General features: G+C 42.9%; 1 protein-coding gene across 3 annotated transcripts in view; it reads left to right on the top strand.

Moving 5' to 3' along the window:
• Positions 1 to 16,772, top strand: part of FRMPD4 (FERM and PDZ domain containing 4) — an 847,457-nt gene that overhangs the window by 639,246 nt on the left and 191,439 nt on the right. For all 3 annotated transcript variants that reach the window (XM_032880199.1, XM_032880201.1, XM_032880200.1), the window contains one exon: positions 9,266 to 9,382. In XM_032880199.1, the coding sequence (XP_032736090.1) occupies positions 9,266 to 9,382 (117 nt within the window). The remainder of the gene's footprint in view (positions 1 to 9,265; positions 9,383 to 16,772) is intronic.

Here is a 16,772-nt window from a genome sequence, read left to right as displayed (position 1 = left end):
CAACTGATGGAGAGTGACTTTGGATCCCTCCCTCATACAGCTTTGTTATGCCTGTGTACATAGCCTTTTCCTTTTACATAGTTGATCATGCTGCGGTCACTCCTCTTGTAACCAGTTTTGTTCATTGAATTGTAAATCTTATAGCAATCAGTCTTCATGTACCATTTGGGTTTTTGGCTGAATGGTATCCATTGTTGGATTAGCCATCACGGTGACAACCAGGCTCCCTTTTTCACCTGTCATGAGATTTAAAAAGAAATAACCTATGAAAGTTCCTAGAATGGTTCCTGCCTAATAGCATTTATTAATCTCATTATCTCGCCCTCTTCCTCTCACGGACTGTTAAATGCCCAAAGGCAGGAAGCCACAGTTTTAATGCCTATGATTCTGTGTGACTAGCATCTTGTACCTTGATTTCCTTTATTAATTCAATTCGCACTGACTATCACTTATGTGCTACATACTGTTGCGAATAATAGAGTATAAGGGTGAAGAAGACCCTTGTCACAGGCGTGTGCCCCGCTTAGCATACCAAGTTGACATCATGTGGTTACCTGGGAGACAGGACTGTGAACCCCGGAGTAGTTCAACAGCTTTCGAGCTAAGGTGGATGCACCCTTGGTTGGTTGAATGTTCGGATGTAGAGCTCTGTATTGCCTTTCTGGGAATCCTTGGCTACTGTGTCTAGTCTCTTATCTTATTTTGTATACTACAGGGCTAATCATAATTGTCCTTCTCCATTCACAGAATTAGAGAGTTCAGCCAGCTAATACGTACAAATGCACTTTGCAAAAAACAAAAGTTCAGTTTAAGGCAAAACTTCATCTGTCACTAATGGCCAGCACTGTGTACAATATTTCGAGACTCTTGGTATGGGAAGCAAATGGACATTCTCCTAACTAGCTGTGTCGCAGCAACCAGAAAAATCTTTAAATTTGGTTATTAAAATTATATCCAGATATCTTTTTATTTTAAAGATTTTATTTATTTATTTAACAGAGAGAGAGAGAGATCACAAGTAGGCAGAGAGGCAGGCAGAGAGAAGTGGGGAGCAGGCTCCCCGCTGAGCAGAGAACCCGATGTGGGGCTCGATCCTAGGACCCTGGGATCATGACCTGAGCCGAAGGCAGAGGCTTAACCCACTGAGCCACCCAGGTGCCCCCAGATGTCTTTTTAAACTCTTGATTAATAATACATTTTTGTTTGAGTCTAATGACTTTGGAATGTATATACCGTTTGCATTTGTGCAATATGTCCGTAACATTCATATGAGTTTTTTAACTAACTGCGATTCCCCTTTTACAGTACTTTTTTTGTATTTCCTGTTAAAAGAGAAGTGAAATCTTATAAATAATTGGTTGGATGATTTTTACTTCTGTCTATGGCTTTGATATTATTCTTCTCTCCAATCGAGCTTTCTGCACATGCACTTGACCTTGATGTGTCTAATAAAGGGTAGTTGGATAGAAAGCTGTTGCTTTGTGAGTGAGATTGACATACTGTGACTACAGCTGAATTGAAGGCAGAGAGTTATATTCTGAAAAAACACAATGCAGCTGATTTAAGATGTGTCTTTGTGTCAATAGCATGATGATTTTACTGGAGCCAAAAGACTTGGCCAGTCAATTCCTCCCTGATCCCTGGAGACCCGAAACTTTGTAGCAAAGGAACCTTTCTCATCCAGCTGAGGCTCAGCGAGGTGGTCCTCATAGAAACAAGGCTGCCACTAATCATGGAGCTTTTTGAATTCATCCAGAACATTCCTTTATGTTTTGTTTTGTTTTGTTTTGTTAAGATTTATTGATTTATTTTATAGAGAGATTGAGAAAGAGCATACTAGCGGGGTTGACGGACAAAGAAGAGGGAGAGAAAGAATCTTAAGAAAACTCCTCACTGAGTGAGGAGCCTGACCTGGGAACTGATCCCAGGACCCTGAGCCAAAATCAAGATGCTTCAACCACTGAGCCACCCAGATGCCCTTGAAAGCATTCTTTATTTATTTGTCTCAATCCCTCTCTAATTCCTTTACCTTAAACCAAAAGGCCATTCAACCTACCAGATACTTTATATATCACCCGCTTATATATTGTGTGACCTTAGGCATTCTTGCAGAATTTTGGATACTGTAATCCTGTCACCACTTAGAGCAATACAAATGAGAACATGTTTTACATTTTGTAGCATCATCTGTAACACTATATAACCTTGGGGTATTCTGAAAATAATCTCTGTGAGTCCAAAGAGATAAGGATGGTCAAATTCTGGGAAAGAATTGGATTTGGTTGGATTTGTAAGTGCATTGTATGTCCGGGATGAGTAACTGAAGAGACGTGGCTTAGGTTTTACCATATCTGAAGTGCATATAAGAGCTTCTTTCTCAATAGCAGTTTTCAAATGATGCACGTTAATTCTGGTTAGTCGTCCAAAATATTTCCAGGTATCTAAATAAACCTGTATGTTGAAGTCACACTTCATAATGATGCTGTGTAAGTAAGAGGAATTTAGGGTCAGAGGCTGTGGTTTGTTTTGGACATTCTCCTAACTAGCTGTGTCGCAGCGATAGGATGTGTGCATGGGGAGATTTTTCAGAGGCTGTAACTTCTTCCCCACCATTTCCATCCCTAGTACAATCCATGAAACACACAGTGCCTGCCACAACATGTGGTCTCTAGTCCAAGTCCATGGCTGTCCTTGTTTCCCTCCAGTGAGGCCAATATGGTACCTCCATTGGCTTTGGGGTAAATTATACTTTCTCTCTGAGTTCCATTTCTGCATCTTTAAAACAAAACCATGAATGCTTTAGCAGGCATTTTGTTCCATGATGAAGCCGACTTTGCATCAGAAGAAATTCTGTATGTAGAAGTGGTGTTTAATCTATGAGGTTAAATACTAAAATTACCTTCATTACGATGATAACCACTTCTAACACAGAGCGTTTGATGAGACTGTTCTCAGTGAGTCAAACACTGGACCTTGGTTCTTGGCACGTATTATTTATCTGCAGAACATCCCTGAGAGTGGATGTTGGTGTTTTTATTTTTACCCATAGGACTAAAACCCTGAGAGGCCAAATGATTTACCGAAATCATTTGGGTAAAGTTTGAAGGTTTCAGTGGCAAACCTGGGTTTTGAACGCTTGCATTGTGATGGAAAGATCGATTCTGCTTATCTGAATTCAGGTTTCCGTGGAAACTTTGAGAAATTGCGGGGTGCCTTGTGTGTTTGTTTTCAACCAAAATGTTTTGAGCCCCAAGTCTCCATCAAGGAAAGTGGTCGGAACCGTGGGTTCTTCCTTCTGTTTCTTTCTCAGGGCAGCTTTAGGTGCTGAGCAGGGGCAGTGATGTCATTCTGTCTCTGTGTTGGAAGTGACTTGTGTCCCAGGGGATGTGTGGCAGCATCCATGCCTTGTACCCACTAAGTGCCTGACGTGTCTCCCCTCGCCCCGTTTGGGACCACCTCACAGGTCTCCAAAACCAGTGTCTTCCTGGTAGCAACCCCCACCCTCCACCCCGCAGGTGAGAACCATTGAGACAGACTAAGTCATTCTTACAGGTGATGAAAATTAAGTAGGGCGCGTTTAGAATTTGGGGTCACAAAGCTCGTTTGGGACAGCATTTGAATGTGTTTGTTCAGGACTGTGGAACCGGACCTCACTCACTGTCCTTCACCCGGGGATAATCCCCTTCTCTCCTCCCGAGTTGTGCTTCTAGCCCCCCTGGTCACTGTACTGGCCTGCCCCTGATTTCTAAGAGCCCGCCTTCTCCCGGGTAGATTGGCCTCCGGATTGGGTCCGGGACTTAGAGGCGGGCCCACGGGCGGAAACGGGGCGTGGCTTCCACCGCCAGTCCCAGTGCCGCTAGTGCCGCCGCTCTACCCCTCCACTTCCTGGCTGCTCTCGCTTCATCTCGTGTCTGAAGAGCTTTTCTGTCCAGGCCCTCTTCGATCTGTCGCAAACAATAGATGTGAGAAAGCACAGCATTGCAAAGCAGTTCAGTCAAGCGGCCCGCGATTTCTGGAATGACTGAAATAGCCCTGGCAATGTAGGTCGCTATTTTGAAGGCTGAGCTAAGTGTTTGAAAGTGGTTCGCACGACCGTGATCTCGGGCTGCAGTGACGGAACCTGCGGTCGCAGGCAGTTTCAAGGTGGGGCCTGAGAACCGTGGAAATTGGCCTCTCTACCGGGGATCCCACACACAGCTGGGGTTACTGGTTCCCGGGCCCAATTTTCTGATGTTTTCCTCTGCTTTCGGAACAGCTGAACTCTACTTGTGACCTGGGAAGAAGGTATAACCTGGCTTGATCCAGGCCCTTATCACCTTGCTCTTGCCAGTCGGGAAAGGAATAGAGGGCTGAGACAGTCACCCTTCTAACACTTCTAACACTTTGAGAACGAGTAGAGACACCTATTCCTGCCTTACCCCCAAATCCCTTACTGTCGCCGGTATTCAGTTGACATTTATTTAGCAGAGACTTTTCAGCACATATGGTATGAAATGACCTCCAAAACTAATTTAATATTGTTCCGAGGACCTGGTCCTCTTACCAGTGTTTATAGAGGAGTAGCTGGGACCAAGTGGGTTAGAGGTTGAGGAACTTGAAGATTGTGGAAAAGAAATGGCAGAGCTTGGATTAAAGGGAGTCTGATTCTAACTCAGTGGTTAGCGAAGTTGAGTGGGCCCCAGCCTTGCCTGTAGGCCCTTTAAACAGAAATTGCTTGGTCAGCCCTGTCACTTGAGTGTTTTGTGTTTTGCTAGGTCTGGGGTGATATGTACACCTTGGTGGCGCCCGGGGCCACACTTAGAGAACAGGCTCTTGAGCGCCACACCATGCTGCTCTGATTCAATCAGCTCAAAAACAAATATAAAATGACTTTGACGGTGGGTGGCCATCTTGGGGTGAAATACCAATGCCTAGGCTTCACCCTCAGGGAATCAGACTCCAGTGGCTTGGCCTCCATCCCGGGCAGTTGGACTTAACAAGTTTCATCACGTGATTCCATCCTGCTGCAAGGCTTCACTTTGGGAATCACCCATTTGGGCTGTGGTTAGAAAGCTTGAATGCATTTGGAAATCACTTGGGGATCTTGATAAAATGCAGATTTCACATCATGCCAACAACCCAGTAGATTCTAATGCTGTTGGGTTGCCACACGAACATGGACTAGTGTTCTCCAAACCCCATGCCTCCTGTATAAAATATAGGATGTCCGGTTGAATCTGGATGGTTTTTTTAAATCAGTATTTCCTAATATTGCATGTGTCATCCTTACACTAAAAATTATTCACATGTATTGGAAATTCAGTTGACATGGGCATTCTTGTTTTCTTTTGTTTCATTTGGACTGGTAAATCTAGCAATCCTGTTCAAAAGAGAATTATGTGAATTGCTGGTTTCAGCACACATACCCTCATTTTCTCACTCATAGATTCCTAGTTCTAACCCAGACCTGCTAAATCATAATTTCTAGGGTCTAGTTATCTTTATAGTTATCGAACAATGTGAGGTGATTCTTGCAAGCTAAATTTGAGAAATAGATCAATGCCTAGCTCATGACTGCTTGTAATCCCCCTGTTATTCCCACAGACATGTTAGGAGGGTTTGAAGCTAGTCCGGGAGCTGAGGGTGCTTCTTATCACATCATAGACTCTGTGAATCCCACGATTAGGTGAGGGTAAGTCTTAAGAATTCTGGGCTATGATATTTTAGTTCTGTAGAAAAGCTGCCTTTTTTGATTGTGGAAGAGAATCTGAGTATTCAATTATTTAAGGTGCTAATGTTGAGTTTGTAAATAAAACACAGGATGTCTTGTCAAATTTGAAATTCATATAAATGATGAATGCATTTTTTAGTATATGTAATGCCCGAAAATTATGTGAGATCTTCTGATGAAAAAAAAAAAATGTTGTTTATACGAAACTCACATTGAACTTGATGTCCTATGTTTACAGTTGGCAAATCTGGCAACCCTAGGCTGGAGAACATTCTAGAAATGATCTCAGTGGGGCCAGCCTGCTTACCATCCTCAGTCCTGCTGGCTCCTGAGCAGCACTGCAGGTTCCTACTTACAGAATAGTCTTTGTTCTCCATGGAAGTGGTCAGAGCAACTCAGAGGCTAATAGGAACTTGGACAAGAAAAGTAAGACCTGGGGCGCCTGGGTGGCTCAGTGGGTTAAAGCCTCTGCCTTCGGCTCAGGTCATGATCTCAGGGTCCTGGGATCGAGCCCCACATCGGGCTCTCTGCTCAGCGGGGAGCCTGCTTCCCCCTCTCTCTCTGCCTACCTCTCTGCCTACTTGTGATCTCTGTCTGTCAAATAAATAAATAAATAAATAAATAAATCTTTAAAAAAAACAAAAAACGGAAAGAAAGAAAAGTAAGACCTCCTTCTAAGAGGAGAAATACCAAAGGTGTCAGTGCTCTGGAAGACTGCTGAGGAACTCTGAATGGACTCTTTGGGAGATTGGGGGATATAAAGGGTGCGCATCTCACACTGGGACCCAGAGTCAGCATTTTTTCCAAACATGAGGAGTTGGGCACAGAACTCTTGTCAGCAGTGGTAGAATATCTGAATCAGAGAGGCTTCTGGTACACATCAGTAAGTGATCTCTACTTTTACAAGCACTGGCCCCATCTACACTCTGTAAGATGCTAACTCTTGCATTCCTGGTGGAAAAGACTATGTCTCCCAGTAGTTCTGGGATGGGCCAATTTGGAGGGTTTGGTGAAGACACGGAGGGTGGAGCCAGGAACGGAGGTGCCTAGAAAAAGGGAGACCAAACAATCAGCTTATACGGCCACATATTGTTGGGTGGACCTCCAGCAATCCCACTCATAGAAGCAGGATCCAAATCCTTCCATAGTTATGACCCTTGTCCTTGAGTCTTAAGACTCTTAGGTTTAGATATTTAGGGTGTTATTTTTTTGTTCTCTGAGCATTTTAATTTGCTAAATTGCGTTAATTCCTTTCCAACCCACATATGACAACACATTAACAGACATATAGACATAACTGATTTTAATTATTCAGTTTTTTATATCAAACAATGTCCTGGAATGGAAGTATTAAATTAGCATTTGTAAACGTGTCTAGTATTTGCACTTCATTGGGTGTTTCATGACAAAAGTCTTCACTGGAAAACATCGTCGTGAAGTGCTGTTTTCTGCTTTCAGAACATACTGTACAGGACAGAATGTACTTTATAAGAAAATTCCGGCCTACTGCTACTGTATTTTACATGGCAGTTACATTAGGAAGCCTGTGTCTTTCTTTCAGTGATTCAGACATTGGTGGCTGTGGCCGATGAAAGAGAGAAATACTGAAAAGAAGAGAGTCCGTTTTCAGTAAGGTAGCCCTCTCTGGTAATGATTAACGTTCTGATGCAGGCCCTCATTTAGTCATCTAGTGTAAATAGTTGCATTCTCTACATGAATAGTCTTTTGCTCGAGTATTCCTTGTGTTACTTCTTACCGTACTATTGCTTTTGGAACACTTTTTGATAGCAGGATATGCTCTGTTCACCTGCCTAAGGGCTTGTGTCCTTGGTCCAGTCTTAGGAAGCTCTCCACATGTATTCTCTGCTACTTGGGAGAAATTGGTGTTTATTTTTTTTTTCCACGGGATGGCAAATTCATGGGTTCTCCAACTGTGGGGAAGCAGCCCATTCTTAAAAAACCTCCAGAGGAAACTGCCCCTGCTGACTTTCGTGCGAAGAAGAGGAACAGAAACTGTTGCCCTTGTCTTGTATTTTAATAGTCTAGGGGCAAGAAAGGCTCCCGTGGTGGGATTTTAAATCCGCCAGCGCTGCTTTAGATTTGTGACCTTTGCTCACCACACTTCATGAAGGATGTGGGAAACCTGCAAGGAAGTTTAAAAAACAGCAGCAGAGGTGGTTTAAATGTTGCGAGATCCTTCCCGTCTAGAAGTCGTACGGGAAATGGGCTTGTTTAACCTGCAGGGAAGGGTTGGGTTCTGATCAAATGTGTGCGTTGGCTGTGAGGTGGGGGTGAGTTGCCCTGTGTTCTGGGGGATTCAGAGGTGCCTCCTTTCAGAAACGGTGACACCCTGTCCTTGGATGCTTGCTGTAGGGGGTGTGCTGCTGGCTTTGGACGGCTGCCCACACAGAGTTGTACACCTTGTGCGTGTGGTCCCTGGGGCCCTGTCAGAGGCTCCCTGGTGCTCTACTCAGATGCTGAGCATGAGGCCCCTGAAACGGGAGCCCTGCTTCCCCAACCCCCGCCACGTCATTTGGACCCCAGTTTGCAATCTGCAAGTGCCTGGAAGATCTCCAAGGCCATCCAGAAATTCACGTGGTGTGGGTAGACCAAACAATGAAGGATGTTGGCTGATCCCAAAACGGCACTTGGTATTTCCTCTTGTGATTTTGCTCTGAAGCAATTTTCAGTGTTGTTGAGCAGATGGTGGAAGTTCTGGAGGTCCTTGGTGGAAAGGAGTGGCCAGGACCCAGCCACGCTCCAGGACGTGGGCTTTGGCCTCTGGTTGGAGATCGTGACTGTGCCGCCCTGCCTGTTCCAGTTGCTTGTCACGGGCAATTACTTGACCTTTCCTCTTGCTCTTGGGAGGGCCGGCTTCTCTAAAGTTCTCCATAGCCTACCCTTCCCTTTTGCTAGTGATTGAGATTCAGGGTTTGAATTGCAAGTATAAAAGCAAATGTGTAGATTTTCTCTGCAACTTAAATGGAGAGTTTGTCTCTGGGCTATAGCTCACTTTGACAGGAATGTGGATAATATAATGGAATTGTTATGCTTGGGTCAGGGGAGGCCAGGAAATTGTAGCTTCCAATTATTTGCTTCATATCCATAAAAACAATGTTTACATATATGTGTTGATATGGCGTGCAATACCTATCTGCCACACTTCCTGATGTCTGGGGGCAGGAAGCGTAGTGCAATGATGCCATTGCAAAATTTGTGCAAAAATTTTGTTTAAAATGGATAACGTGTCCTGAACAATGTTACTTAATCTTTCTGAGCCTTTCGTTGTTTCCTCATCTGTAAAATGGAATATGTGTAAAGGAATATATGTGCTTACCTCAGGAAGGAAGATAGTGTAAGGAGAACTAATGAGCATGGTACCTACTGTAAAATCACTCATTGTATTTATTCATTTAATCAGCTGAGCATGTAGCCCACAGTTGAGAGGAGCAAATCCCATGCTCCTTCTGGTGTTTGTCTCAGAAGAAATGTTTAGGAGTCAGGTGTAATGATGCTTTTCTTTCTCTCTCTCTCTCTCTCTTTTTTTTTCCCCAGCCACAGGACGAAGTCTTCTGGCTGGCCACCTCCCTCGGGCACCTGGGGCTTGAACCAGGTGCCACCCTATGGATGGGAGATGACCGCGAACCGGGATGGCCGAGACTGCTTCATCAAGTAGGTAGAACTGATGGCTTGAACTGTGTGGTATCTTCTACCTGTTCTTTGTCTCTACTTCCAGCCTTGACTCAGAATTAGCGTGCCTCCATTTGGGACTCATAGACATTTGGAGGCCATCAGTCAAGCTGCTTAATCTTCTCTGTCTTCTATGTCTTGTGACATGCAGTTGCTTCATAGTTGGTCATCTGCCAGGTTAGGCTGAATATTGTCGGGACAGTAAGGTCATTCTGGGAGAGTGAAAGTGTTCTTTAGTATATCCAAAGGCCAGTTGTACCCACTGTCTGAGGCTAGAACTAAAGTTTAACAATTTCCATTGCTTTGTAGAATTGGTCAAGATAGAAATGTTGCTGGGTTATTCGTAATGAAAAACATGAGCTAACAGAATTATATGTGTTCCTCTCGCTGACACTGCCTAAGATTTTGGACTTTTTTTTTTTAATGCGCAAAAATGTATATAGCATAAAGGTAAATTTTTAAAAAATTTTAACATTCTGGGGTGTACAATTCTGTGACATTTAAGTACATTCAGAACATTGTACAGCCATTAGCCACTGTCCATTTCTAGAACTTTATCATCATCATGCCCAACAGAAACTCTGTACTCATTAAAAAATACCTTCCCATTCCCCCTCCTCCCTCTGGTAAGCTCTATTTTACTTTCTTTCTCTATGAATCTGCCTATTGTAGATATCTCATATAAGTGAAATCATAAAGTATTTGTTTTTCTGTGTATAGCTCGTTTCACTTAGTGTAATGTCCTCAATGTTTCTTCCATGGCATGGAATATATAATAATTTCATTCCTTTTTAGGACTGAATAATGTTCCGTTGTACACAATCCATTTTATGGATAATCTTGTTTGTTTAACCATTCTTCTGTCATTGGAAATGTGGGTCGTCTGCACTTTTTGGATCTTAGGAATAATGCTGCTGTGGCTAGTGCTTCATAAGTATCTGTATGGGTCCCTGCTTGCAATTCTTGTGGATATATCCTAGCATTGTACTCACTGGATCATAAGATAATTCTATGTTTACCTTCTGGAGGGAACCACCAAAGAATTTTGGAGCAATCAGTAGCCGTAGTTCTCTGGTTTTTTGCAATTGTTTGAGATAAGTTTTCCTATTGCACTTATCAAAAAACAAGGGCCCATCCTGCTTTCTTTTACAAGCTATGTGCAGCATTCTTAAGTATGAGAATATTTAAAATAAATTTTAGGGGCACCTGGGTAGCTCAGTTGGTTAAACATCTGTCTTTGGCTCAGGTCATGATGCCAGGGTCCTGGGACCCATCCCCATGTTGGGCTCCCTGCTCAGCAGGGATCCTGCTTCTTCCTCTCCCTCTGCTGCTCCCCCTGCTTATCCACTGTCTCTCTCTCTCAAATAAATAAATAAAATCTTAAAAAAATAAAATACATTTTAGATCAGTAAGCATGTTTGATCCTAACCGAAAAAATTGAGTTGAGACTGGATGCCAACAGAAACATTTTTCAGACTACAGGCAGCATTTTTTTGTTCTTGTCAATCTGACTGTGGACTGATGAGCAGACAGGGTCACGGTGAGGTGGGGGGATCATGTTTATAAAGATAAAAAATCTTTCTTATGATTGTTTTTGGGGATTTGATCTTTGCACAGCCCAGCACCTCCAGGTGATTATGGGAGGCTATCTATGCAAGAAACATATGAACGTTATGGTCAGATTTCAGTCTTTGCGGCCCAAGTCTCCCCTCTTTCTTGAATTTCCTGCAAAGGGGAGAGCAGCTCTCTTCAGAGTACAATTCATTCTTGAGGGCCTGGCCTTCTGGGAAGTTTCAAGTTGCCCATGACCCTGACCCACTACAGGGAGCCTGTGGGCAGTGGTCCTTTGGCTCTTCAAGGCTTTCTTGAGGGTGCCCTACCATAGGAACTGCACTGGAATTGGCCATGGGAGTAGAATCTCCCAGAAAGCATAAAGACTGGAAGAAAGACCAACAATTCTGCTTACACCCTAGACTCTGAGTTGTTCATTTCGTAGTTTACCCAAGTGCTTTATATTGCTGAAAAGATGATATTTTGTCAGATTACATTGTGCTATCTATTTTGTAACATCATTATGAATTCATGTAATTGGCTCAGTTGAGCTTGCCTAGATGCTTTGACTCAAAACAAAAAGAATTTCTGCCAAAGAAATGTACTTTCTAAAAGATTCAGATTATACATTTATGGAGGGATATCTTAGACTTTACCAAGGAAAATGGATTTTTCTGTTTCCTCGTCGGATTTGGGCTCCTGTGCTTTCCAAACCAGTTAATTAGATGGAAACACAAAACAAGGCCTGTTGGTCATAGAATCCCAGCTAACTTGAGCCATGTGCATTTTGCTTCGTGTCCTTGACATTTTTAAGGGCAAGGCCACGTGTGAATGTAACATTTACCCTGGCCTACTGCCAGCTGTTAAAACCTGTTAAGAGTAAATCAGCAACTTCATAGAGAAACCTGCACTGATCACTAAATAGCAACATTAAAAACGAATGTCACCCGTGTCACTTTTCCCAATCTGTAAGATAGGTTTTTTTTTTTTAAGATTTTATTTATTTACTCAAGAGAGAAATACAGAGTGTGCACATGGGTGCACATGCTCACGCGCCCAAGCTGGGAGAGGGAGAGGATCTCAGGCAGACTCCCTGCTGAGCCCAGAGCCCAATACCAGGCTCGATCTCAGAACCCCAAGATCATGACATGAGCAGAAATCAAGAGTTGGCCTCTCAACCTATGGAGCCACTGAATCTGTAGGATTTTTTTACTGGAAAAGTTAAGTTTCCCTAGCTCTCTCAGACTCATTGTTTTCAGATGTGAAGAACAAGTACCTGATTTCAAAGGTGTTTGTTCTTTATCCCTAGTGGGTTTTATAAATGAGAATCATTCCCGTGGGGTTTTTTCCTTATCTACTGAGTTCCCTCCATTACAGAACAATACTCTAATTACTCAAGTTTCTGTCGACCTCTGGTTTGCAGTGTGGAGTATATTTCTGCTCATTAGTTTTGTACGTTAAAAGAACAATTTGAAAATTAAGCTGTGGCTAGTAATTAGCACCTTTGCATTTAATTTCTTACTCTTTTACATATTCTCTTTGAAAGATGTTAGATGTCTCCTTTTTTTATCTTGTCATCGGATCCAAATGATATCCCAAATCATACAATTGGTTTTGATGGTGGTACAACTACTTTCAAGTTATTAATGAAGCTATGGGAAGATCCAGGCTTCCCATGTTCAAAGTTAGAGTCTTTCTAGCTCAATAATGAGCTAATTCTATCTTGATGAGTCCTTCAGAACACAGCCCACAGTAGTTAAATGTGTTCAAATTTCGTGTTCCTTTTCCCATCCCCAATTATTTAGAGTGGAATCAATACCTTAAATTTTATAAAAAAAAAAAAAAAGCTGGTAATGCATAGGATAAAAAAAAAATTAATGCCATTACGCACATATTAATGAACACTTATATAACATTATATAGACAGTAGACCACTGGTTATCAGTATTTGCTGCACTTTGAAATAGGGTCAGGAACGGTAAAAAATCCTGATGGCTGGTTATCTTAGTCTTTTGGGGGTTTATAATAAACTCTGAAAGAGTGGGTGGCTGAAATACAGAACTTTATTTCTCAACAGTTGTAGAGTCTGAGAAATCAACAATCAGTGTGCTGCTAGCAAGCCTAGATTCTTGGTGAGGGCTGTCTTCTTGGCTTGAGGTGGTTGTCTTTTCTCTGTACCTTGACATGACACACAGAGAGAGGGATCATATCTCTAGGTCTCTTCTTAGAAGTTCCCTAATTTTATCACGCGGGCTCTACCCTCGTGGCCTAATTACCACCCTCCCCGCAATAGCCCCATCTCCAAATACCATCATTCTGGGGATTAGGGTTTGAACAAATGGATTTTAGAGGAACACACATGTTCAGTACATACCCTGGATCTTGGGTCGAGCCAAGAAATAGTCTCAGCTTCTCCTCCCCAGGACTGGCAGCTGCCCCATTGCATTTTCCCTTATTTAATTGATGAAATATTGATCCTATTTCTGGATGAGAGAAGTGAGACTCAGATTCATCAAATGGTTTTCCAAATGTCTACTCATGTACCTGGTCAAATACACCCAACTCTGCATTAGAAAAGGACAACTTTTGTTACTATTGTCAGAAAAACAGGAAATATATGTGTTTGAGCAACAGCGAATATTGTTTACGAAACATGGGAGATGTAGAGGAAGAGTTTGTCAGTTTCCTGTTATTACCATGTAAGCAGGGGAAGTGAGACAGATGGGAAGAGAGAAACTGGAACTTGAAGGAATGACTCTCAGGAAAGAGTGTCCTTTTAAGAAAGGGGTGAGAAAGGGAGAAATGGAAGGAAAGAGAAAGTAAGAATTATAGTGAGTTTGAGGCCCTCTGCGATGTTTGCTCTAAGAGCAGCATCCATAAATAACAGATGTCCGTGTGGTTGTGAATCAGGATGCATAAAGCTTAGATACAGTTGCAGATAGAAATGTAGATATCAACAGAGCTCTTGATTCAGATACACGTGTAGTTGTGGATATAGTTATAAATGGATATAGCATATAGATATAGATCATATGTGTGCATATAGAGAAGTGCAGATAGAGGCGTGTAACCCTGTCTGCCCAGAAGTGAGTGTCCTGGTTTATGAGTATCGTTCTGACATAATTATGGACAGCACCTCTTTTTGCTCTTAATGTGATCTGATTTAGATAAAGCAAGTTCAGAAAATTCTTGCGAGACCAAAGATTTAATTAAACCTTGACAACTGACCAGGGAGATAGTGAGCTACAGTGAGGAATCTACTTTTTGGGGAGAAGGTGAGGCTTCCCGGGACTGGGCATTGCCACATCCTCTGTGTAGCCAGACTAGCATTTCTTCCTCATCATCAGAATATAAAGCCTCAGTTGTTTTGGCTTTGTAATGGAGTCTAATGCATGCTATGCCCCCTATATTCCATAGCCTTAATCACCACCCCCGCGACCACGCAGCCCTACACGCTCACCACCACCTTTCCCTGGCTTACCCTTCCCATTCAGCATCTTTAGAAATGGCCCATCCACCGGGTGGTCTGGTCATGTGCTTCCTTTAAAAGCACTCCTTGGCCCACCCAGCATACACCCACCAAACATTATTGAACATGAGTATATGCTGAAGATGCCAAGATTAGTAAGACAATGTCCTACCTTCCATGATCTTAGAGTACAGTGGAAGTGATAGGCCTGCAGTCATTCTCAACTGTGCAAGATCTGTTTTACTTCCTTAGAGACATATAATACATGTCCTAGAGAATAGGGAGCAGCGAGTTCCTAATATCCCATTTCTTCGTTAAACAGTAAAAACACTCTGGTTGGACTTTGCGGGTCGGGAGGGTTAATACAAAAGAAGAAATATCCTTCATGAATTTGAAACTTTGGCTTTTGAAGATTGAAAGAAAAATTAAAACATGGTCAAAATTAATATTAGAGCACTTGTTGGCAAGATCACTGTTAATGAAGAGCCAGCCCAGTTGGAGTCTAGGGATAGCAATTGCAGGTGGGAAGGAGACGGGAGGGTCATTGCAAAAATACATGCCCTCATTTTCAAGTTCTGCATTTGAAAGACTTGCTGCTCCTCCTCCTCTTCTCCTTCTCCTCCTCCTTCTTCTTCATCTTCATCGTCGTCGTCTTCTTCTGTAAGCCTACAAAAAGTAGCTCTGCATGCTTATTGGACAAGACATACTGTTCTGTTACTCTGCCAGCAATTCCCATGGTGGGCAATTAAACCAAGTCACTATCTTCTGAATGCAAGAGGGTTCAATCCTGAAACCTGAATAGTGGAAATTTGTAATGAGATGTGGAAACTTCCACTCTGTTCTCCAGGATGGACATTGCCCATCGTGGGAGAAGTCTAGCCATTCCCACCTGCCAGTCAGTTCCGTAGTCAGTGTGAAAGGTATTTTTGACTTCTCTAGCTCCAGGAAAGAATCATCTGAGGAAATGCAAGCAGCATGTGGGTCCCACCTCCCCATTTTGTTAACCCCACGCAGAATTGTCAAGTCACTGTGATAGAATTTTGTTGTTGTCATCATGGAAATAGAAACAGCAGATTCTTACTTCATCCTTAAGTTTGAGCCCCCGAGTAGTTCCCCTGGGCTTTACCTAGTATGTCCCCAAGAGGGTTATTCTTGGGGTGTTTTTTTCCTTTGCTTTTACCGCAAGATTTCAGAGGAGAGTCTGGCTCGTATTCTGTGGATCAGTCCCTTCATTTGTTCCGTTTCATGAGTTCTTTTAATGTTTTCCTTTTCTAAAAATTTAAAGTTGTAAAGCTGGATTTGGATACTGTGGTAGCCCCCACCATCCCCTGTATTATTTTCATATTCAAAATGGTACATCCATTTCCTGCTTCATTAATCTGACATTATTAACCAGCATCCAACCAAGGACAAATGGATCTGAGCGATTACGTACGTTGTTACCTTTTGATTCTGGGAATGAAATACCAAAGTTTCTTTGTGGAAACTGGAAGGTGTGACAAGGATGGAAATAGGAGAGATTTATTTGAGCCAGGTTGCCATATTATTTTGTGACTTTTTAACTGTTGAAAGAGTTACAAATCGGCATTATGTTAGAAAAGAGGCGGTTTGCCTCGTGTTTTGGTGTTTGTGATGAAGAACACTTAAACATCCCGCTTCCGAGGACACACAGTGAATTCTTCCCCAAATGCAAATAATTGCCTCATGGCAAGAGCAAATGCCGTTGAGTTAAATGAGTTCCCGAGGACCCCAAGCATTCCACTTAAGCGAGGGAGGTATATTATAATTTTGGAATTGGAGGAACAAAGTAAAAGTGATAATATCATTACATGCAATGAAAGGTAATTACGTCCTGTCAGCGCACAAGCTTCCCCGGCTGAACATCGGGGGCTGTTTATTCCCTTCACTGAAGCAGGTTTGTTTTCTTTCATATCCGACAGAGCACCTATCTGCTAAGTTGATAATTAATTACTCCTCCCAGCTAGCACGGGAGTCCGCAGAGTTGCCGGAGCCCCTTTGAAAAGTAAGGCTTTGGAAACGACTCTGTCGTTCCGGCTCTAACTTGGCATGTGGTGGAAAGGGCGATGCCACGCAGTCTTCGCCTGTATCAGTGCCTGTTCCCATCTTGGGCGTTCGTTCTCGAAAGGTGGCGGGTTCACATAGCCGGTCCATCTCTCTTGCATCAATCCCTCAAACTCTCCTGGCTTTTTTGTCCAGGAAGCCAACAGAGCTGAAGGTTTGGTAATTACCTGAATTGCCTTGGGCCACTTAGTGACAAAGAGTTGGGACACGCGTGGCAAGCAGAGCTGTGGACAGCCGGTTCGGTGGTGATCAGGATTGGTTCTTTCTTCT

This window comes from Lontra canadensis, unplaced genomic scaffold (assembly GCF_010015895.1).
Source record: "Lontra canadensis isolate GAN:19392208 unplaced genomic scaffold, GSC_riverotter_1.0 scaffold68, whole genome shotgun sequence".
Lineage (NCBI taxonomy): Eukaryota > Metazoa > Chordata > Mammalia > Carnivora > Mustelidae > Lontra > Lontra canadensis.
This window is presented reverse-complemented; position numbering and strand designations above follow the sequence as displayed.